We start from the raw sequence: 25,344 nt of genomic DNA, 5'->3' as shown, positions 1-25,344 counted from the left end.
GGCTGGTGGTGGAACAGGATGTGTGCTGCTGGATTGAAATGTTAAAGGCACCAATGCCCGTGGTTTTTAGATCGTGGTCTAGGATACTACAAGCTGCAAGGCAGGATTTCAAAGCAACTTTAATCCCTTTATGTTTTTTTTATTTTTTCTTGTTGGCTTTATATAGCTGTGTTGTCTTAGTATCTCTTTCAGTGGATATATTTTCCTTTCCTGCAGCATTTTATGACATTTTTTAATTTAACTTCAGATCGTCCGATATGTTGAAATTGAACTTAAATTGCTGATACTAAAATCCAACATAATTTATTAGGTTCAGACAAGTTCCTGAATCTGCAAGACACAGCTTCTGGTAAATACCTGTCACCGTTTTTTGTGTATGTTAAATGAACTTTGCTTTAAAATGCTTTATTTTTTTTTCTTTTTTTTCCTTTTTAAAATTTACCATGAAGTGTGTTTGGATTCAGTATATACAGGACACAAACTTTGATGTTGCAGTTGTTTGTCTTTTTGGATTACTAAGTAACCGTTAAGAAAATTGTACTGTAAATGCTGTAGTAAGCTTAAAGTCCTCTATTTTTCCATGTAAAATACAAATATGTACTAGACTGAAGATATTTACTGGGCTGTATTATGTACCTTTATTCATTCTTGCTATTTCTGAACCACCAGTTTTCAATTTGTTGTTTTGAATTTTCTACTTGTCTTGATTAGTGTGTCCTTCACCTGTTGATCGCTACAGAATACAATGAAAGATTGGTTTGGAAGATGATTTAATGTATTAAAAATTCCCCAAATTTTTTTGGAAGTGTGCTTTGGTTTTGGCTGTTTCTCTTCTTTGTTTTGTGCCTTTGCATTGTCTCGATTTTTTTAATGGCTAAGGACAGGTTTACTTTCTTTGGAATCTCTTGTTAGAGCTGATCATGAACTGTGTATATAGATCTGCTTTAATAAATGTGCGTTATATGCAGACTACACCCAACTCAGTCATGCAGCTGTAATTTGTATTATTTTTCTTTCAGTGAGTAATGGTTAAGAGTGGAAGTAATTTTTGGTGTCAAATAAAACTACAACATCTTGTGTTCTTAGAACTGTCAAACACATCTATTTTGTGGAGCAGTTTCTTACTTACGTAATACTTATCCTTGGCTATGTCTTCGTTATCTTGGTGGAAAAGATGCACTTTTGAAATAAAGGATTTTTAGTGGAAGAAAAAGACACATTTGCATTGTGAGAGTGATCAAAGACTGCATGCAACTTAAAATGCAAGTATTTTGAGCTTTTTTTATAGAGATAGATAGATCTGTGACTGGTCTATATATAGACGTGGTGGTTTTTTAACTTGAATAGCTTCAAGAAGCAAGCATTCCCTCACAGGACAACTCACAAATAAATTACATGATGTTTCTGGAGCTGCTGTGATTCTTAACTAACTCTTGGGTATTTTTGTTTCGTTTTGTTTTTATAGGATCAGTTTGATAACCTGGACAAGCATACACAGTGGGGCATTGACTTCTTGGAGAAGTATGCAAAATTTGTAAAAGAAAGGATAGAAATTGAGCAAAACTATGCAAAACAACTGAGGTAAGGTTCTCTTTCTTTTTTTAAAAGAATCTTAGCAAGTACTTAGAATCAGTGTATCAGATGATTGGCAATTTTGTAATGTCATGATTAATGATCGTCTTTCATTTACAGAGTGACTTACATCACTAGTTCTTTTCGTGACAGACACTTTTTTCTTCACCAGTCCAAGCCAGAAAATTATCTTTGGGTGTGGGCTTACTTGTTTGCTTGGTTTTGCCTTTTTGCTCTCTTCCCACTCACCCTTCAAATCCAAACTAAAAAGTTTTAAGACTTAAATTTTAAGATTAAAACTACGTCAAAACCATAGTAATATTTTTCCACCGAGTGTCAGCATGTTTGTTGCAAAGCATACTGTCAATATCTTTGCTTTTGTGTGTGTGTTCAACCCACTTCAAGCCTCTGCTACTAATTAATTTCTCATGTTGAATTGGCAAGAGCTACACTATATTGTGTTAAGAAATCTGATTGAAGTCATCGAGTAGAACTTGAGAAAGCAGCAGATCTTCCTGTCCTTAAAGCACACCCTTTCCGTAACTGGTTTTGTCCCTTCTGGTGAGATTGTAACCAAACCACCCTTTGTCTTACCTCTGCAGTTTACTTTCTCTTGGTGCCAAGTGAAATATTTCGTAGGTCCAATAGGAATTTCCCCTCAGGGATAGTACAAGAAGCGTGGCAGCAATGAAATGGCAGAGAAGCACATTCTCCACAGTAAAGTAGGATTGATTTTTATAAAAAGGTTCACACAGCGCTCGAAGAACGAGATTTAAAATAAGGCCCTCCTGTGAACTTGGTCGTCAGCCATGATCTTTGCTATGTTGAATTCTTACTGGGATTCAGCCAAAGCTACTGCCTAGCCTCTGTCAGGCTGAAACTGATAGTTACTTCTCTCCTGTGGTGTCTTCTGTTGTCTCCTCATTGGTAAATGAGGTTGTCGTCAGATATAAAGAGGAATCCTTCCTCATGAATGCAGTAATGAGGTTCAGAGCTGAGGGTATGGACGTTCTCTGTCTAGGCTGCTCTTTTCCTTTTTGATTTATTAGTTTCTTTTGATCCAGTTTTGGATATTCACCTAACATAATACTCCATTACTTTGCTGAAGGAATTTTTTTCTTAAAAGGAAGGCAATAAATACCACTTTTCTAAAGCTGGCATAGAAGGAACTTCTGGAGGTAAAGGAGATTTGAAACATTGCAGCACCAGCTCACAGCCTAGTTTTGATTTGTTTTCAGTTGTCTAAAAATGGAAATATGGTTTATTTGCATGGATCTATCCAGCTCTTTTCCTTAAATAATATGGACAAATGCTGTTTTGCTTCATTATTTCTGAAGATTCGTTCCACAGCTGGCAAGATGAGACAAAACATTATTACTTCAGTAACAATGTTCATTATTACTACAACTAAAACCAGGAAATATCTCTGTTCAGCATTTTACTCTTGGGTAAAACTGTTGATTTTTCTCAAAGTATCTTTCAAAAATGAAAGAGTTATGTCGAGTACCCCTTCTGTCAGATGACTGGACTGACTGTCCATGTGCAGTAAGTATGACAGTTTTGGGAAGCACAAGTCTTGCTGCACACGTGTTGTACGGTGCATGGGTGCACTTCCTGCCTGCTGCCAATGAGGGTCTGGACAGCACACACATGAGAGGGTGACTGATTTTCTGCCAGTAGACCAGTTCCTGAAGCTACTCGTTGATATTCTTGCCTGCATATTCCCTGGGGGGAGAATTGGTTGTTAATATTGAACTGTCTTGTGATGACAACTTGATTTCAGCCATCCCTGCTCTGGAGGACACTCACTGTTTTTCACCTTGTAAAACAGTCATGAGGCCCCAGGGTAGATTGAGGTCAAGCAAAAGAGTTAGCCATCCTGAAGCTTGCTCCTGAGAAATTCTGAGAGAGATGGTCTTGGGAATGGACTGTGATTCTGGTGAATTTTAATGCTGGCAGCATTAATATGGCCTGTGAGATAGATAGTAATATATCTGAATAGAAATTTCTAGTTAATCATGATTTTTTCCTTTTGTAATGAAGTACAGTCTGAAAAATGGTGTTAAGAATCTCTTCATAATGAACTTTATAACTGAGATTTATTATGCCCTTGTTTAGTAGATGTGTAAACAATACAGTGAGTGATCACCTCTTGGTAGTTCTCTCATAGTACTTGGATGGGAGACCAATAAAAAGAGGTTTAATAAGGGAGAAAATGTTAGTAATGTTTGGTGGTATTTTTTTTCCATCTTGGCTTCGGTGTGGACCATGAGCATCCTTTTGAGGTTGTTGATGGGTCTTATTCTCGTAGATGTAAAACCAAGGGTGAAAGCTTGAGTGAATTTTTCATAACAATTTTCACAAATTGGAGTCTGTGTCCTGGCAGAAATTCATATTCACCTTGTGTATACCCTTGCATTTTGATAAATTACTTTTTTTTTTTTTTTTTTATGCCGTCACAGATTAGTGATGAGACTTTGCCAGGTGCAGCAGTTGTTGAGTCTTCTAGGAGATGGCAAGTGATGCATGTACAGCATATGACAAACTGTTTGAGTGGACTCACTGTATTATTGCTGTATGCAGTTACTTCAGTTTTTGGTCACTGAGTAATTCCAGCAACTTGTGAGAATCCTGTGCCAATGCTGATTTTCAGTTGCAAGTCATTCCTTGTTATTGTTCTTTGACAGGCAGTTCTTGATACTGACTAAAAGTATAGGAAAAATTGAAATTGTTGGGGAATCCTCTAATGTCTACAGAAGAAAAAAAACCTGTCTAGAAACCTTGTCTTGTTTTTGCAAACTATAATGTTGGCATTCTTGAGCTAACTTAAAAGAAGATCTTAAGCTTTTTGTAGCTTAGGTCTCAACTAATATTTTGTGGTGTCCCAGGGACTGTGAAGCTTATAGGTTCTTACTGAGTTACAAGGACGTAAATCAGGATGGACATACTGCAATGTACATTGTAGATTAACAGTTTTCATTTTGATTATATGACTGTTTAATTTGTTCTTATTTTATAATTGGAAGAAAATGGATTTAGTATGTGCCACATTACTGGGCTCCTGGCTGAATCTTGTAATTGAATTCTCAGATGCTGGTTTTGGTCAGCATTGTTGCTTGAAAGGGGTGAGGTGAAGGTCTGTTTTGTTTACTTCCACATCATCCCACAAAATAGTTCTGGAAGTTCACTCCCTTTTTGTTCTGTCTGAATCATTATGACACTTGAGTAAGTAAAGAAGTTCCAGTTCCTGTGATGTTAGGCAGTAATACAAGTTATACCTGCAGTTATAGATGAAGCTACCATGCAGAATAAGATTTTTGAATTTGGTCAGTTTCTCTAATGTCAGATTAAAGAAAATAGCGATGATTGTTCTTGAACTATTTGACATTGTATGTTGTGATCTCTGGAGAGGTGTACTTAACCTGAGCAAACGTGCTTTTCCTGTTCTTTCTGCGTGCCATTGTGTGTAGGAATTTTTTGGTTTTTTTTCTAAATACAGTATTAATATATGCATATCTAGTCAAATTCACGTAATTACTGCATTTTTATTTGCAGGATCTTGTAAACATTATTTAAAATGAGTGTAAGCTCGAATGTGAAGTTGGAGACACAAATTATCACCATATGTGTTCATTTCTCAAACGTCTCTTTATTGGAGTTGAGAATTTACACTGCTGATGATTCCAAATGTGGTGGATTTTTTTTATAGTGGTGTTTCTACGAGCCAAACTGTAACAAATCCTTAACAGTTCCAAGAATATTCGCCTTTGTAAACTCAAATTCCATGTTAGAATTTTTTAAGATTCATCTCTTCAGTTAAAACTTAGTCTGATGGCATGTTACTAAATACATTTCATTGCAATTGCTTTCACACAGTCCATAATACTGATATGCTATCACTGAAGCCATCAGAATTCTACTGAACGTATTACTATACATGTAAATATGAAATGCTTTTAAGTACTTACTGCATTTTTGTAGTAACTACGAAAGCAGACTTAAAACTTGGTTTCCAGGCTCATCTGTAGTACGATGTAGAGACTGTAGAGGTTTAGTATAAGCAGCCACCGCAGTACCTGAGTTACCTTAGTACAAATTCTGCCATATTGAAGCTGCTGCTCCTATTCTTTATGTTCTGTATTAAATGGCTGAAAAAACCCTTATTTTTGAGTTGATAAACATAATTTTTGTACGAATGCTTGTTAAATTTTATGTAGGTATGTTTTATGTAAATGACTATAAGTAACTTTAATTTATTAACTAGGTTGCTTTTTGTTCTGGCTGCAAGACTGAGGTCCTTATTCTCTTAAAAACAGTAATACAGTTAGGGCTGCTGTCTCACTGGTGTTGACCTGAGACCAATTTATACTGAGAAGAGAGGCTGATACAATTACAGGAGCAGCACAGTTGGATGTGGTGAGTCCTGTATGAAACCAGCTTCCAGGTGGCTGTAAGACAGTGAGGTAGAAGTCTAAATTATACTTCCAGAGAGGACTGAAGTGTCATCAGTCTGTACTTAAAGAGTATGGAGCAGTTTACCTCTTAGATCCAGTTCAGTTCTGATGGTCTGCAGTTACTTTTGCAGTTTTCTTCTAAAGTAATCTGTATCCTGAGGTTTAGACAAACGTTTAGATAAAAAGGGTAAATAATATTATGCCTCAACTGGCTCCTCTTTGAAATAATGCTTCACTCCTCAGATCTGCACTCATTAGCTGCTTGTCAACCTACATTTTTTCAAAAATTTAAATCTAATTTCTTTGGTTTATCTAAGTGTTCATGTTCACTTCTTGGAAAAGCCATTTATGTTTCATTGTTCACGTGAACACTGAATTTTTTTGGTACTGAATTCTGCATTTGTTTGTCATTTTGTATTTGCTGACTTTGAGTATTGTACCATGTGCTGTTATTGAACCTTAAATCCTGATCACACAGTGTTGCAAACTGTATGTTCCTGTGATCCTAAGGTAGACAAGATTGATTTACAAAACTGACTTTTATTAGGAGAAGATATTATATAATATTTTTCTTTTCCTAGAGATAGTAAACAGTTGGGCTAATAAATAAATAAATAATCTATACTTGTAACCCTTCTCTTATGCCAGTTTAAAATGTGTGGGTTTTAGTAAGTGCTTTCTTTTCTAATTTTTAACACTTTTGAAAATCTTCCCTTGAAAAGGCTCATGCATGGTTGCTTAGCTACAGCACTGTATACTTGTTACACATTTCACATTCTGAATGATAATGTCAATTTTAGGAGTTTCCCATTCATTAATAAGCACTGATGAGCAAAGCAGAAATGTAAGGGACAAGGAAACATGGGAAATAACTTAATGAAGATTTTTTTAAAATCTTTGACTTGAATTCATGCATTTTCCAGTCAAAGTGTTTGTGTTGAATCCCTACCAAGTACAGTGTGACGGCAGGCAGTGGATTTTAGTGAGAGTGACAATAGATTCTGGTTTTAACTTCATTGAGAAAGTTTATATAAAATTTGTAGATGCTTTTTAAAAAGTCAGGTTTTATTCTGTTTCTTAGTACATATTGATATAGAAAGGACTTGACTATCTTATTATGGATGTTCTTTCTAGTTGTAGTCCCTCAGGGCATGGAAAGAGAAAAAGGGTCTAAGCTTGCTATTTCCATGCTGAGTCGCTGCATACATTTTGGTAAATACTTCATGACTGAACACAATCTCACTACTTGTAGAGATAATGTGACTTCCAGATAAATTCATTTGAGCAATTACGCAAGGTTATTTTAGATGAAAGCGGGATTAGCACCTTTGCTTTATGACAAGGTAGTTCATAGTTTGTAACAACTGAAGCTGCACATGGAAAGTGGGAATGAGATACAGAACACCTGTGCAAGATTTTGTTTCATAGAATCTTCTCCTATTCCTCCTCTGCTTTTTTTCTGTGGCATTGAGGATATAGATTGCTTTATGCAGTTCACTTTGCTGCTTTTGGGGAAACTGGTTTGGGCTATATATTAATAATTAGTCTAAGATGTCAGTGGCCAGACAGGTGGAAGAATTATATCTGGAGGCCAGTTAAAAGACAACTGTTAAAGCAGCTCTGCTAGGTTTGCATTGTTTTGTATTCGATTTCTTCTTTGGATGTGTGTCTAAAATAGTTTCATTGGAAAAAATCATCCCTTTACATGATACAGAAGTTTGAATAAAGTCTACTTCATATGAGTTAAAAACCAGAAGCATTCTTTGCATAATCCAGATCCACCTCAAGAACATATTTTGAGAAGCTTTTGTGGCCAGATTCAAGGCACTCTTGTCTCTTGAACAAAATGATTCAGTTGTGTGCATGTGTTTTGGTGTTTAATTTTTTTTTTCTTATTTAGAGATGTATAGGGCAAAAAAATCCAGCACTGTCTTATTCTATTTGAGCGTTATAAAGCAAATAATTGACTTGCATAATTTTCTGCTGAGATGTTAATTCATACTTAAAAATACTACTTTGACATTTAAATGAGAGATGTAACAGGCAATCTGTTCCACAGTTTAAACATTACTAGCATGATTTTAATGAATTTTTTCTAATGTTTCAAAAATACAAGAATTTTTGTGAGCATGGACACTGATATTTAAATACTGGTCTGTGTGAGTACCAGATCTCTTTTTAAATATCGTTTGCTGCTTTAAAATTCCACAGCAACTGAGATGTTTTGTTTCTCTGACTTCAAAAGGTGCAAAGGTTGAGGTTAAGCAATTTGAGAAAAGCCCTATGTATTACCTGTTGGGTTGTTTCTTTCCATACAAAAAAGGATCATTTATTTGCTGTAACATGACAAGCTCTCACAAGTAAAGGAAAAGAACTGTAGTAGAGTTATAATTTTGCTGTTCCATGGAAAAAATTATGATTTTGGAAATTGTTAGAATAAAAAATGCAACCAATTGACAGTATGAACATCTGAAGGAAATAATGGATTGGGTTTTTTTTTCAAGGCTAAGAACATGTATTCTTGAAAATTTCAAGAATTTTAAAAGACTTCATTGCTGTCAGAATAATATTGTAAGTCAAGGCAGAATGCTGTGCTGTAAAAAATGTATACTCTGCAGTTTAAAGTGAAGGCTGACGTACAGGAAGATAAGAACTTGAAAAATCACTGGACATTCTCTCCTCTTATCCCTTCTGTCTGTAAAATTGCATGGCTTCATTTCATATTCATCACGGTATTTGGGATATTTGTATCAATATATGTAATGGCAAATATTTTGCAGTTGTTTGTGGAAGCAGTGTGTGCCTCTGTTGTTTATGCTCTAGGGTAGAGCAGGTGATGTTGTTTGTATGTTCCTTAAGGTGCCAACTCTGCTGTATGTGATAAGCGAATGAGTTCGTAACAGTGTTCCCAGAAACTGGACTATGAATCTCTGTGTCCTGCTCCTGTGGATTGTTGTCTAGAGATTTTCTTGGTGTCTTAAAAACCTGGTATTTATAGCACTGGTGGTAGGACAAAATGTATAAAGAGATGTTGCCTCTTCTGTTCTGGAAATACCCTTATTGAAGATTCGGAGATGCTGTGGTTAAAACCTTCAGTCTGAATGTACAGTCAAAGCTTAATTCAGGCATGGAGCTCTGTGTTGATGACTGTAGCATACAATGTGCACTATCTGTATGTTACACAGTGATCATATATTTGGTTTTTTTTCTTGTCTGCTAGCTTATTTTGCATGTATGAAAAGGATGTTAAAGAACTCATTTTTGTTGTCTAGTCACTGCATAGAGATTTTAATATACTTCTAAATACATTGTCCTAGGTCAAAGTGACAAAACCTGGAAAATGTCATAGGTCTCTGCCTTGTGTTATCTAAAGAACCCTTGTAAGATGGCAGAGGAAATAGTGTTGTTCCTTGAAATCATTAAAAAGAAGTAATTTGTTTGTGCAGCTTTCTGTATGTATGTCTTTTGTTCTCAAAAGAGACTCTAAAATACATTTTTTTTTCATTCTTCTTTAATAGAAATCTGGTGAAGAAGTACTGTCCTAAACGTTCACCCAAAGATGAAGAACCCAGGTAAAAACATGCATTTCAAGTTCTATGTATAAGAAACATGGACTACAGTATACTCTGTCCTTTTATGGACTGTTGTGGTTTTTTTCTTTAATATGAAATATTTAATTGGCTGAGATAACAAAATAATTATGCTTGGCTTCTTACGTTCTGCTATATTTCTTAAGCATGAGACCTGAGTTTACTTCTGTTAGTATTCTAAAGTAGTAAACACGGCAGGTTGTATTTGCTCCATTCCAAATTAATCTTTAGCTAGCTGAAAATTTAAAAGCAGAAGTTTAGTATGCTTTGTGTAGTCTAGTATTATTTTTTATAGAAAATGTCCTTACGCTGTTTTTGCTTAGCTTGGAGTTTTTCAGTGCTTTTGTATGGCAATATTAATGTAGCTATACATGTGTGTAGTGAGACCTGACTGTACATAACATTGTCATGTTTTTGGCAAGAAGAGCTCTTAAACTTTGACTTGTTTTGACTCCAGAGACAAAATAAGAGATTGTCTGACTGTGGAGAAGCAATTTGTGCTATAGAACGTTACGATTATTTATCAGAGACGCACTTGTTTTGCTGTCCATGTCCATAGCTATTTTTTGATTTATTTAGAAAAACACAATACTTTTTTGCTTTAGGGATACCTCTTATTAAGGAAAGAAAGTGGACAAGTTTCAGGGTGCAGCCAGAGCACATGCTGTGCACAGCGTGCCTGAGAATTCACACTGGGATTTCCTCTAGCTCTTTTGACTATTTAAAGATCCTGGACCCCAGGGAATGGGATTTCTAGTGCTAGGGCAGCGTTTGAATTCCCCAGAGACAAGCCTATGGAGATGGCAGTATTCCACAGTTAAAAGAGAGAAAGATGTATATTTTAATGTGGTGCCTGTTTCTTTTCTCCTTTCTTCCCTTCCACACACACTTTCTCCCCTTTGCCCCTCCTCTTCCCCCCTTTTTAGTGCCAGCCATAGTGGCACCTTACTTCCAGCCAAGAGGTGGGCAGGCAAACAGGCAGCTGTCTCCAGAGCTGACAGCACACTTGTTCTGTAGATCATCTATCGGGATGCATGGGAGTGGTACGATTGGCATGTCCCACCCTCAAGACTACCAAGCACATCATCTCTGCAGCAAGTTCAGCCTCCGAGCCTAGGGACGTATGTATCCGTTCCCAAGCTCAGGCCTCTCACTTGGCAGCTTAGGAGATACCACTATACTACAGGGCTTTCCAGGTAGTATCTTCTTCTTTCTTTTCCATCCGCAAAAATCCATATTCTTATAAAATGTGTTTGAAGAGACATTGCAACGTATAGTACGTGCTAGGCATAACGTAGGCTTTCCCAACTTGCATTTCTACTGTGATTCAACTAGCATTAAGATAAGGTTTATTGTGAAATATTCATGATTTTCCTGTTGCTGTTTAATCAAGAGTGCAGATTATACTAAAGGAAGTCCATTTGAAAAAACCCATCTCACTTCTTGTGCATGTGTGTTTGTGTGTGTGTGCTCTCTGTCAGGTTTACTTCATGCATCGCCTTTTTTAACATCCTTAATGAGTTGAATGACTACGCAGGACAACGAGAAGTAGTTGCAGAAGAAATGGGACACAGAGTGTATGGAGAATTGATGAGATATTCTCATGATCTAAAAACTGAGAGAAAAATGGTAATTTCTGTGTTCTGATTTCATAACAGAATATCAAAATAGGGATGTCTTAATGAATTGATGTATTTGTTTACCTAATTTAATGAACTTGACAATAAGTAGGTTTTGTAATACATTTGTAAAACGTATTTGAAGTTATTCTGTATTTTTATGTACTGCTTTACTATGGTTATTAAACCTAAAAATTAAGATCTTGGGACATAGTGCTTACTAGTAACATTTTTGCCAGTGATCTTACGTGATTGGTAATGCCTTCCAAAAAGTACTGGTAACTTTGTGAGATGCTGCACATCAGTGTGTCAGCTAGAGCAGGGTCTAACTTACGGTAATAGTACTGAAGAGATAAGTAAATTAAACTTATTTGTGGTGTTTTTAGCATCTTCAGGAGGGGCGAAAGGCGCAACAGTATCTGGATATGTGCTGGAAGCAGATGGATAACGTGAGTTTGTGGGTTTTTGTGTTGGTGTGGGTTTTTCTCCCCCCACCTGTTAATAATATACAGTCTGTAAATGGAAGTGTTGTCATGTGTCTTTCTTAGACTTTAATGTTTACCTATATTACTGAATGTCCACATCAGACCTGGTAACATCCAAAAGTCAGTTCAATGTATGTATAGTTCCCTGTTTAGAAGAAAACCTCCTCTGTCAACAGCTTCTGAGTGTATGTTTGAGTGAAGCCTTGGCTTTCATCCAGCTTAAAGGAAGCTGGTTTTAACATGAGTGCAGATGACTTCGGTTGCTTATCCACAGGCCACATTTTTGTGTAGAGAGTAATTAATGACAGTTTATTTACATGAAGATGAAATCTTAAGTCACTGTATTTGACTTGTTTGAGGGCATGTTACATGAGGCCTATTCAAGAGGACCGCTATAGACTGTTTGGCTGTCAGGGACAGAATTGCTTTTTAACAGACAAATGCAGGAAGTGAATGTCTCTAGAACGTTACAAGCTCCTTTTAAAGATGAGAACATATGAAATGCAACTAAGTGTGTTCAAGATGCATTCTGATATTCTGCTGGTTTTGTGTCTTAGAAATGTATCTTTGATCCAAAATATTGTGAAAGCAGTACTAGAGATATGAATTTTTGTTTTGTTGTTGAGGATCCAGATGAGGAATGTTTTGCTTCAGTGTGTCAAAGAGATCTGGTTCATGGTCAGAGATGTAGTACTTCTAGATGCTGTCACTCTTCACCAAGATAATTCCCAGAGTAGTTCTCAAGCAGTCACTTGTTTTGTGTGCACTCTATTTATTTACTTGGGTGTTAAGTCAGATTTTTAAATGCACGTGGCCTTTAAGGGACGCATTAACCTCAACTGCCTGACTTGGCAGTGCAGTAGGAGAGCAGTGCTCACACAGTCTCCGTTGCAAGTTTGTCTCTAGAGATACTGACTTCTCGAGCTGAAACAATTTTTCGTACAGCAGTTGTCTCAACAACAGTGGGATGTATTGAACGTTAAGTACATGGAATACTATTCGTGCTGCTTACAGCTACACAGGTTGATATGAGTACTGGTGATAATGGATGGGTATGCAAAAATTTCATAATGTAGATAAATCCTTCAGACTACCTTCAGAATAAAATAGTTGAATATATTCAATTAAAATCGATAGCTGAAGAAGACAACTTGAACATTTTATTCATAGAAGTCCAGTTTTTCTGCCCCTTAAGTTTTATTCAGGTATTGGAGTCAGAGCAGAAATTGGACTTGGCTCTTTATAACTAGATGTGGATCTTTGTAACGGGTTGGTTTGTATTTTGATTATCTGATATTTTGTAGCACAATTATAGTTTTTTCCTTGCTAGTACTTCAAGGAAATAAGTTCTAAATAGAAAAGTTGAAAACTTTTGAGACTGGGTTCCTGTCAGAACAATGTATTTACATAAAGATACTTAGCAAATTTAAGATACTTAAATGGAAGCTTCGGTATACCTCAGTCCGTTAGAGCGTGGTACTGATAACGCCAAGGTTGCGGGTTCGATCCCTGTTTGGTCCCCATGTGTTGCCTGATCTAGTTGAGAGGCGTCCCTGCCCATGACAGGGAGGTTGGATCAAATGATCTCTAAGGTCCCTTCCAGCCTAGGCCATTCTATGATTCTATGATATTTAGAATACAAAATTACTGTACAAAACCTAAAGGGGATAGTGGCTGTTGAAGCATTAAGTTTGTGGCTTTTGTAGAGCAAAAAGAAATTTGAGAGAGAATGCAGAGAGGCAGAGAAGGCACAGCAAAGCTACGAAAGGCTAGACAACGACACTAATGCGACAAAGGCTGATGTTGAGAAGGTAAGAGCAGTGCTATTTCTTTGTTTACTTTTTATTATTAAAAAATACTAAATTTGCATGTTTATAGTCAGAGCTGGAACAACATTCTTTTAATTGTATGAAATTGTGTATAAAATATGCTTGCTTATGTGTGAAGAGTTACTCTAAAATACGTAAGTCATCACAGAGAGGGGGTAAGCTTCATTAGTCTCGAGATGGTGCCGTTGAGACAATGACTATGCTCCTCAAACAGACCGGTATTTGGTATCTTGTGGTGTGTGTGTTCAGTCAGTTCTGTGGTAATTTTAGGATGTACATTTAAGTGACATGACTAAGGGAACCAAAGTGGTCATTGCTCTCTCTGTATATAACAAATTAGGACTGTCAGTATATATGAAGTCTCACATTCTTTTTATTTCAATTTTAAGGATGTTAGTTTGATGACTTGTGGTTAATGTTCTTGCATAGTTGGTAAAATAAAATAATGCTCTATGTCATTGAAAAGCACAAGACATGTTTGAACTGATAACATTTTCCTCCTAGGCTAAGCAACAATTAAATCTGCGCACACATATGGCAGATGAAAACAAAAATGAATATGCTGCACAACTACAGAATTTTAATGGAGAACAGCACAAACACTACTACATTGTAATTCCTCAGATTTATAAGGTAAAATAAGTAACAGAGAAATTATGTCTGATCTTCAAAGGAAGAAGTATATTTTAAAGTGTAAAACTTTATTTTGGCTATTTTAGTGGATAATTGTATTAAGAAATGAGCATAATCTTGATGCTACTGGTGTTTTAACCTGAGATTTACTGCTTACGGTAATTATGCATAGACTTACAATGAAAATAATAAGTTGTGTTTTCTATGAAGATTTTATATTTTGTAGACTCTGTTTATTGCTGAAGAGTTACGGCAAAATAAACTTTTGAGATATCTATGTGAGAGCAAACATTTAAAACAATCATTCTGCTAAGGTTGGATTACTAGTTCTCTTGGTATTTGTGTGTGAACACTTTGACTCTGGCAGAGATGAAGGAAGGCATATAGCTAAAGGTGACTGTGACTGTATCTCTTGTACCGGTGTAAAATGGGTGCATTGGAGGCAGAAATATTCCCCTCTTCCCAGTTGGTCACTGCTTCATCAATATTACCAGCAATCCACGGAATTCTCTAAAATTGTAAAAAATGTTAGAGGCCAAATAAGATCAGTACTTTGCATCTAAAAGGGGTATCTCTCCAGGTGCTTCATGCAACTGTTAAGATTTTTTTTTTTTAAGTTTCTTTTGAAAAACAGACTTTGTAGAACTAGTTGAAAGTAAAGTAGTTGGGGGGTGTCAGGTGAGGGAGAGTTCAGAAGCGTGTTGGCATGTTCATTCACCCATTTGGGAGAATACTGTGACTAGAAACTGATTCTGAGACATGGAGCGAGGAGATGGAAAGTGAAAATACTGCCATTAATTTGAAGGTGTACCAACTTAAGAATGCTTGGTATTTTCTGGAAGCAGGAAGGAGTTAAATTTTTTTTTTTAAAAAAAATATTAATTAGAAGGCTTGGGATTCACAGGATAAAGTTGCCTTGGCTTATTAAAGAATTTTCTGGTGTTTTAGCTGTTGAGCAAGTAGATCTGACATTAGCACGCTGATGGAGGAATCACAGTCAGCTCCCAGGAGAAGCAGTTTGATCATCTTTGTTTGTAGCTTGGACCAGAATTGTGGTTTATTATTGCCTTTATTTCTCTAGGGCTAAAATCCATTATCACTGCAATATATTACTTAGGTTTTTTGAAATCTCCAGTAAGAGCAGAAAGTCCTTCTCTTGTTGCTACATTTTTATTATTCCTTGCAAGCTTTTAGTAACATTCTATGGGAAAACCTTGGGAGAGGGATTTGGCACAACTAGGTTGTTGCTTTGTATCAGAGAGATGAAATTGGATGCTGTTCAAGGTATCTGCCTTTGTTAGATCCAACTTCTCATCCTGTTTCTGATAACCTTTTGATGTATGTACTATTGCTATTTGTTTTGGTTTGGGGTTTTTTTCCCCCACCTTCGGTTAGGTGAAAGGTCTAGGGCTTATTATCTTAATAATATTTCTTAGTTCCTTTTTGCCATGTTCCAGTAGACTTTTATTACAAACGTTATATAATGGTATTATTCTCTTTATTTTCTTGCACACTTCTAAAGGAAATGGTTTGTATTTCAAATCAGCGAGCATGTCTAAACAGGATATGATTTTAATATTTCTGATTTTTCCAGATTTTTTTAATGGCTGGTATTTGTTGGAAAGCATAAAAATCAAGATGAATAATTACTTGGAACTAGAAGGAGATTTGAGGAGATATAGAAATTCATAGAATTTCTTTACTGTAGTTTTCATTTTTTACCTGAAACAAATACTTAAAACTAAATAGGTGGCTGTAGACACTACATGTGCTTTAAAAAATCAGAGAGTATCAGCTCTTTGTAATTACTGTTCTGAGCATCTTAAGTCTATGTCCGAAAGAACTCGATTTTTTAACTTAATTATGTACTGTTTTATTAAGCAAATAAAAATACTGAGAAAGCACAAAAATTGTGTACTACACTGTGGCGACGACAGTTACTGCATACATCAGTATCGGAAAAAATACGCAAATAAAGACTTTATTTTATCTCACTTTGTGCTTGCAGCAACTTCAAGAAATGGATGAAAGAAGGACTATCAAGCTTAGCGAATGTTACAAAGGCTTTGCTGACTCTGAGCGCAAGGTTATTCCGATTATCTCTAAATGTTTAGAAGGGATGATCCTTGCTGCAAAATCAGTTGATGAACATAGAGTAAGTAGAATCGAGTGACGTTTTGAATGTGCACGAACAATTGAACTGATAATGAGAGCTGTGGAGAGGGGAAAGACTGTCTTAGCTCTTTCTGCTGTCAAATGTTTATCTGCTTGAAAATTGTTTTGACTTCAGCTGTAGCCTAAACGGTCACTTCCACTTTCTGTTTGTTCTTTTCCCGTTCTCTTGCTTTCTTGTGGTGTGAAGATCTTTGCTTTCTCACTGTATGTGATCTTGGACACATTGTTTTAATTACTCTGGTTACTGTGAAACATCCTAGAATACCACCATGGTTGGTATTTTCTCCAGTACGTGTAGCATTATAACATGTAACGGGTGTTTGGTTAGCAAAGTATCATTCTGGGTCCTGTTTGATTGCAGCTGTCAGGCACTTCTTTCTTATTCCTTCTAATACAGCTTCTTCCCTGTTATATCTTACTACATCCAGTTTCATTTCAGTGCTAATGTTGAAGGATTAGAAGGTGTTTGGCCCTAAAGCATGTCCTCTTCTAGATTTGTGGTAACTCTAGGGGAATATTTGCTGAAGTCTAAGTAGCAGGGTCTGCTTTGATTTACACTCACGCTAACACTGCTGAGAAAAAAGAATGTACGTTACCTTAACTCGAGCTGTCCAAAAGCATGCATATTGAGTTCTCTCGCTTTCCCATCTGTGCGTCTCCGCAATTAAATATAGAGTTTATGTCTCCGTGTTTTTCTCACTCTAATTCTTGATCGGTCTGTTTGTTTTGCTTTCTGAACTCCTTAATGTCCTATGTTTAGGACTCTCAACTAGTGATAGACTGCTTCAAATCTGGTTTTGAACCTCCTGGAGATTTTCCATTTGAAGATTACAGTCAGAATATTTACAGAACTATCTCTGATGGAACCATCAGTACACCAAAGCAGGAAGGAATGAGAATTGATTCAAAAACTACAGTGGGCAAGGCTAAAGGAAAGCTCTGGCTATTTGGAAAGAAGCCAAAGGTAACAATTAAGAAATTACTATTTGGAAAATTAAAATGTAAACATCTAGAGTGCATGGAAGCAGCAATTTATTTAAAAATAAATAATAACCTTCCCCTTGCCTTCCATTGCCTTTTAAAATGTGTGTAAGGAGATCTGAAGGTTTGAGTAGAATTGGATACTTAGCATATTAAAAATCAAGTTCTTGCTGGGGGGGAAGATTTATGTCTGGGAATGTTTTTAAGTTTTTTGATTTCTGTTACTGGTAAAAGTAGCTTCCCATTTCTGTAATGTTTCTAAGTTTCCGTAAAGACTTTCTGCAGTTGCATAGAAAAGGTGTTAGTTGTGAGCATAAAAATAAGGGGAGGAGAAATATGCTTTGGAATTGGATGGACTTCAGATCTCTCTTCTGTACTAAAAAAAATAATCCCCTTCTAAATGTCACATTCTATAGACGTTTAGATGTAGGACTGTTACACAGATTTTTATTATACCTGCTGCTAGTTTTGAAAACTTCTGAGGTCTATCTGAAAACATTAACGTTTATAACACCTTATTGATAAAACACACACTGTTGAAACTCTGTACAGGTAAATATTCCAGAAGATGCACTACTGTGATATGGGTAAAAACATTCCGATGTTCCAGAACAATTGAAAGCAGAGAAACTAGGCCTTTCTTTTACTATTATATAAATTTTGATTAACGCTTTCTGTGCAAGATGCCTTCATGGGTCAACGAAAAGTATTATTAATACAGAGATTTAATTATATAAATGAATAATGAAGCATATAAATATTTAAATTTTATGCTAGGCCTTTATTTAATTTTGGAGAATATCAGTGAGTGATTTTAATGATTGCCACAAATTTCAGTGATGCTATTTTAATGCTCCAAGTCAGTTTCTGCCATTTACCATAGGAAACTATTCTTAGAGCTTGTTAGTGGTAGGATTTATTTTCCATTTGATGTATTCCAAGAAAGCAGATCTTTACAGAAAGAGGATAATAGCCGATTCTTTATTCCCACCTCACCGCAGCTGTGTGTTCAAATGAAAACTGGTTGTTTCCTTTTCATGCAGTGTACTTAATGATTGGTAATAGTTGAAATGCATCAATGCATTACCATATTTAGTGCATTTGGCTGCAGAGGTGGGTGAGATTCATCCTGTTCTGAAATTAGATCGTGATTACCAGTTTGACAACGAGACACCTTTCTAAGAATTTTGGAGAGGGAAGCTGTGAAAATTTGCACTGGTTTTCAGTCAGGACCTTGGTGTTTACTGCAGTTCTAAGAAATTCCCTAGTATGGTGACAGCTGAATAAAACCAACTGAAGTTTCCCTACTGTTTCTTCTCCCTGCTTTGTTCACTTTGTACGTAGCATTCAGAGTCAGCCTTGCTGTTTCCTGTATAGAATTGGAGATACACGTACTTGTATGCATACTCGGATACGTACTACATGTATTGCTTCTGTAAGAACCTGGGGCACATGGAAAATGATATCCCTTTCATTCACCTGCTTTTTGGGGGGGATGGAGGAGTGCTCTACTGAACAGCAGCTGTGAGAAAAATGCTTATTAGGAAATACATATTTAATTCAAAATACTATTTATAGGTTTTAAAAGATATTTTTAATTTAACTGATACTAAAATACGCTCATTTATTGTAGCTGGCGTATTCATGGTGGCCTTTGGTCTTGACTTCCAAATACGCACTTACCTATTTTTGATATTGTCAAAGACAAAAAGTCTTTTGGAAAGGGAGTGAGCTGTGCAGCAGAGAAAATAGTACAGAAAAATTGAACTGGAAAAAAAGCAGCAGAGAGACAAAATTGAGAGAAGCAATTTGAAAAAAGGGGAGGAAGAAAGTGGAGGAAGTTCTCGTGATGACATTAAAAATGCCACGCAGCCTGTTGACTATGCCTTAACTACAGATCTACAGTCCTCCTTGACTACAGATCTCGAGTATAGACTTTTTGGTTTAGTCATTCTCCACAGACGTGCCTTATTCCTGTTTTAGCTTACTGGGCAGGGCACATCAAAACTTACGAAGCGTCAGTAAGTGGGAATGCACAAGCTTCCAGAATGGCTGTAACTGAAATTGGGAAAAGCAGAACTTGCTGCTTTGAGAAGAGAGACAGGGAGTGTCGGGATCTTGTTCAGATCCTTGTGGTAGTGTTGATTCTAAAGCTTTCTCTGAATGTTCTTTCATTCTCTACACCAACCTGAAGATTGATTAATGACCAAAACCTTTTAAAACCAATAGAGTTCTAGTGTAAATGTGTCTAGAATATTACAAGCTGTTTCTGTGTTGGATGGAAATTTTATTTTTGTAAGAGAAAACTTTCATTTTAAAATCACTTTGAACATTTGGCTTATTTATTGCTTTCTTTATTTCCACATTAGCCACAATCCCCACCCCTAACCCCTACTAGTTTATACACATCCAGTACTCCTAATGGGTCCCAGTATCCCATATTCTCCATTGAACCAGTGCATTATTGCATGAGTGACATAAAAACAGGGAAGCCCAGAATTCCTTCTTTCAGAAGCCTCAAAAGAGGGGTAAGTTTGATAACAAGTTGAAATGCATGATGGGCTATGAACAGTGTGTTTGTGATGTGGCTTTTCTAATGCTCCTCACCCTCATTATAAGGCTTACTTTGTTAAAAGTAATACTTCAGCTACAAGGTCACTTCTAGTGTGCTTTGTTTCACATTCTATAGAAGTTACCAACAGGTTGATGATAAAATAAAATAGAAATATTCTTTATCACATTCTGAATGCTTGCGCCTAAAAGAAGGGTGTTATAAAGAGGGTGCTCAGCATGTGTTTGATACCTTTCTTCATTGTTGTTCACATTCACAAATGTTTTCCTCCCACCATGTAATACATTTTTGCAGTAATTTATCATGAGTATATGTATATAGTTACCACAAAAAACTTGACTGATCAGATGTCTTATTTGCTGACTTTTAATTGAAGTAATAGTAGTTGACTACAAAACACTGAACTAAGAAGGGAGAAATTTCTTTTGTTTTTTTGACACATGGTTCTTGCAGGTTGTACTGATTTTTTTAAACATACAGTTTTAATGCATTTTCTGATTAATAAATTGTTCTTGTTTGTCCAAAGTTCTTTTATGTAATATTGTTGAAAAATTACTACCAAATGCCACCTTCTGAGATCTGTCAATTTGGTTACTAATTTATAATGGCACGTAGCATTTGTTTGGAAGACAATAAAAGGGAAATGTTAAGTGGTTTCCTAGCAGCACTTATAGTACTAGTGATAAATGTACTGACACTTTCCTGTTAATGTTAGTGAAGCATAGATTGCCCAGTTTATCTGTGTTTTATGATATTTATTGATCTAAGTAATGAGATAATTGGATGGATTTGTTTATCTATAAAATTCATTATTTTTTGATATTTGAAAACAATACAGACTTGCACTCTCACGTGCATCAAAATTGGTTGACTACTGTTGATACAATGTGGAGATCAAAGTACAGCAGTGTTAGATTGCAGTAAAGTTATGATTTAGAGGCTCTTTTGCTGTCATTCTGAAATACAATGAGTTACATTTAAAACTTCCTTTCTTTAAGTTGTGTTGTGACATTTTATTTCAGGCCCCTGAAATCTGGGTTAACTCAAATATCCCACAATAAATAGTTAATATTTAATCTCTATAAATCCTCAGGATGAACAAGTAATTTTTATGTTTTTTACATATTTTGAAATTCTTTGGAGGCTTTTTAACAGACATCACTTTACCACATACTGAGTGCCTTTTCAACTTAAATGTATACTGTGATTCTAATAGATAGACTTTTTTATCTCACTGGTCTTTCTTACCTTTATAGTATATCTTGATTCAGTGCTGAGTTGTTGCTAGTGCACGATGCTGTTTTCCAGTTTTATCTCTGGAAAATGCTGTCCAAGTGGTATTGACAGTAGCACTACCAAACTGTATTTAATTTGCTTCTGCTTCTTCCAAGATTTTAACGCACTGGTGATTTGGTTTAACCTGCCCTGCACAAGGTTTCACTCAAGGCACTGAGGATCACAAAACCAGATTGTCCTCGGTCTGTGCTTCAGGCATCAGATTTTCCTATCATGATGTGTAGCAAAAGCAGCAAACAGTAGCTGTAGGTTATTGAAAAAAGTCTGTAAGTGTTAAGAAAGTGTAACTTAATTAGTAATGCTGTTACGTGCTGCTTACTACCCTTTGAAATCTTGACATTTCCAGATAGTGCTAGTGCTTACGAGAGGTCTTTACTTAGTGCCACTTGATGTGTCCTCACCAGTGATAGATAAATTTTACTTGTGTTTTCTAAGGGAAAAAAAGAGGTTTCTTCTCTAGCTATTACACATCTTTGGACTTTACCTCCTTGCTAGAAATTCTAATTTTGTATATGTGCCCCCATCAACAGCCTTAACAATAATGGAAGGTCATAAATGAGGTCAAAGATGAATATCATCTAAGTTGCTTATCCCTTCTCTGGAAAGGGTTATGCAAAGTCACTGAAAGTACGGTAGGCCTTCAGAATGCTGTGAATCTTAAATCCAGATATGACACTTGGCATCCCATGTTTCAGTTCCTTACTCTGAGGATCAAGTCTTTACTCTTTAAATGTCTTCATTTTTAACTGGACTTAAACACCTCTAGGATAGCAGCAATGGCCTAAATGCTATTTTCAGGAAGTAAAATTACTAAGTTTTAAACTTGAAAAGTATCTTTGTTTATTATAGTTTTACTGTGATAATAAAGTAAATACATTGTAAAAATTATGTTTGTAAAAGTGATAATAGTGGTGTTTGCTATAATTAACAAATTATTTGCATATGGCTGACCCGTCCTTCATTATCATCAAATTCTGCTATTTTGTGCAGTGTTGGCTGTGTGTTTGTTTCTTCCTCTACAGTAGAAGTTCTTTAGCGTATTATTCAAGACACTAAAATTCAAAAGTAGTTTAATGAATTTGTGTATTAGAATTTCATGTTAAACTACCCATTATCTCCCCGTAATTTTTAAATGCATAAGTCTTAAAGCAGAAGTGCATTTCTGATTATTGTATTTTGCTTTTCTTGTGCTCACTGTAAAATGTAATGATTATAAATTCGAATTTAATCCTTAAGTAATACTTTAAAGATACATTTTTAGGCATTAATCATTTTTGTAACTGATCGTTGCATGTGAATAATTTCCCGTTTCTTTCTGTTTTCAAATGAACTGTGCAGTGGTCGGTGAAGATGGTAAGCCCACGTGCTGATCTGTCTGCTGTACTTCTGCTAAGATAGCATGACAATAATCTTTTGAAAGTGTTTCCATATCATAACTGCTTTAAGTCAGGTGCTGAAATACATCTTTGGATTTTCCACTCATATACACAGTCTTCTTAATCATCCATGCTTAATGTAAGATAATTAGACTTGTGATCTGACTGCATTTAAATCCATGGTCTTGGAATTTTAAGGTTGACCAGTATACTCATGAGTTGGTCATGATGGAAATACTTGGTGAGTTCTCTTTGTCAGAAAAAAATAGCAGCATAAAATAGTTACATGAAGAGATTCAAAACTTGTGTAAGTGAGAAATACTGAATACTGCAAAATTCACTCCTTTGAATGTAACCAAAAATTGGCAGGGGAGAGATGATCCTTTATGCTTAGGAACAGTAGAAAGCCGTTACATTAAATTAAAACCACATTTAAACCAATACTGTTGTTTCACAAAGTAAATCAGTAGGAATGCACAGAAAGACCTCTGTTGTTCTGATTATTGCTGTAGGATACTCTGGTTTTAACTGACCTGTCAGGAAGAATGATACAGAGGATGTGGTTGTCTTTTTATTTCTTTGTAGTGTGTAAAAGCACTTGAAACTATTTTAATGATTTTTTTTTTTTCCTCCAGAAAGAAACACTTCTGCTTTATTTTGGAAACATCATAACTTGATTTTTTTACTTTTGTGGTGTCTTGTATTCCCTTCTTAAAAAGCAGTGAGATTCTAATTTTACAAGTGCTAAAGAATCAAGATGTTGAGGGCGAGAAGGTCTTATGAGGGATTATTAGAAATTTGGCACCTGAGCCTACGGCAGCTTTTGTGTCAAAATCTCCACTGTCAAGTTTCTGTCAAATTTCTTGACAAAAGCAATGCTGTCCAGTTTGGTTTGCCTCCATGGAGAGTTACTGTAATGGAAAGGGGTTTCAAAAAGTTTGGAAAGTATGAGGGGTTTTTTTCCCTCCTTGAAACATTATTTTTATAACTAAAAAGGTGACTTTGAATATTTGAGCAAGTTTTTTTTCAGATTAACAAATTCAAGTCATAATTTTGATGTTAATAAAGGCTTTTTCTCTGCTCTGTGAACTAGTTTTACTTGAGGTAAAAATGCATCCGAACTTTGTAAGTTTTAGTATGTTTTCTAATTGCTGAACTTTCCGAAGAAACCTATGGTAATACTTTGGAATGAAGACACAAAATACAGTATTTTTCTTCTGATAGCCTCCACATTGCGATAGAATACACACTCCAGAGAAAGAATAAATTTTATACATATTATTGTCTTATGCACATCTTAGATTTTTATTCCATCTGAAATTAATCTGTAGTAATTAAGTCCGTCCTTTCTAAATCTGCTTTAATTGAAGTGGATGGAATAGGAGGTACTGGCTCAGCTTTTAAGAAAAATAATTAAGTCTGCAAATTTCGAATTGCATCTGTGAGCCAACCGTCACAGAAGGATCTTTGAATAATGAATCACTGTGATCTGGCAGCAAGAGTGTGCATTTATTCTGTTGCGCTCTTTCATAGAGCTGTGTGTCAAGTAGCGTTTTAAGAAGGTCCATCCTGCTTCCAGTGACACTGTCCGTGTGTGGGTATGTCAGTTCAGCTGTTCAGATCTCTGTGTGTGACTTGTTTAACAGTATTTCTACTTGCAGGGCCCTGCACTGGAAGACTTCAGCCATCTCCCTCCAGAGCAAAGACGCAAGAAACTGCAGCAGAGAATCGATGAACTGAACAGAGAACTACAGAAGGAAACAGACCAAAAGTGAATGCATTTTCTTTGGACCTTTGTCATGGTTCCCTCTCTGTCCATTTCTTTTGACATCCTCTACCTACACCAACAGCGCGCAGAAGCTAGGAATGAATATACTAGTCCAGGCTATTAAGAGGCATTTTTTTAGTTCATGGTCTTGTATGTAGGTTCCCGTGTTAGCATTGTTTCCTTCTCCTTCACTGTAATATACATTTTCATCCTAATGTTGCACAGGAAACCTTAGAGCTAAATGCATGCAGTAAAAAAACCCCAGTTCACAGGTCTGTTGAACAAGAGAGCTGCAACTGAGTGCATTAGGAACATTACAAATATTTCGGAAGTTGTAACAAACAGTATAGGAAACAGCATTGAGACTGGATAGGGAAGAATCGACAGGTGGAGTCCCTGCGTGCTTGTGCAGAAGAATGGCAGGCAAAGCGCTAAGATGACAAAAGGATTTAGGCATGGGATGGGGAGCAGCAGTTCCTCATGTTTGCGCTTAGTATCTAATCACGGGTCAAGATCTCGTACACATAAAGATGATTTTAGCCATAATGAGCCAGTATTGATGTATGTAATTTTTGTAATTATTGTTGGGTTTTTTATGTTTTTTAGAGATGCCCTCATCAAGATGAAGGATGTTTATGAGAAAAATCCCCAGATGGGTGATCCAGTTAGTTTGCAACCAAAATTAACAGAGACCATGAGCAACATGGACCGTCTTCGAATGGAAATACACAAGAATGAGGTTAGACCCTAAAACAGTTCCTTGGAAAATGTAAATAAGTGGTAAAAATGTAGTTTGCCTTACAGGTTATAACTCAAGTAGTTTTCCTGAGTGCTAATGTTCAAGAAAGCAATCCTGATAAAATTTTTGATGGGGTACCATATTTTGAAGCATGTTCATCTAGCTAGAATAAGGATGTACATTATTAAACATGTAAACTACTTAGAAGAATGTCTAATTAATAACATGTTGTCGTGGTTTAGAAGACAGGGGAAA

General features: G+C 36.0%; 1 protein-coding gene across 1 annotated transcript; it reads left to right on the top strand.

Moving 5' to 3' along the window:
• Positions 1-1,465: 1,465 nt before the first annotated feature.
• LOC104277732 (formin-binding protein 1-like) lies at positions 1,466-25,089 on the top strand (the record flags this gene model as incomplete). The annotated part of the gene is made up of 12 exons (XM_009874468.1): positions 1,466-1,581; positions 9,545-9,598; positions 11,098-11,245; positions 11,622-11,684; positions 13,427-13,531; positions 14,054-14,182; positions 16,191-16,337; positions 17,118-17,321; positions 19,708-19,866; positions 22,545-22,559; positions 24,244-24,353; positions 24,957-25,089. Coding segments are annotated over 12 exons (1,383 nt in total), but the record flags the coding sequence as incomplete, so codon positions are not given.
• Between the last annotated feature and the right edge of the window lie 255 nt (positions 25,090-25,344).

The sequence above is a fragment of the Apaloderma vittatum genome, unplaced genomic scaffold (genome assembly GCF_000703405.1).
Source record: "Apaloderma vittatum isolate BGI_N311 unplaced genomic scaffold, ASM70340v1 scaffold27228, whole genome shotgun sequence".
In the NCBI taxonomy this organism is placed as follows: Eukaryota; Metazoa; Chordata; class Aves; order Trogoniformes; family Trogonidae; genus Apaloderma; species Apaloderma vittatum.
Note: the sequence above shows the minus strand (reverse complement) of the source record. Positions and strands in the feature narration are given on the sequence as shown.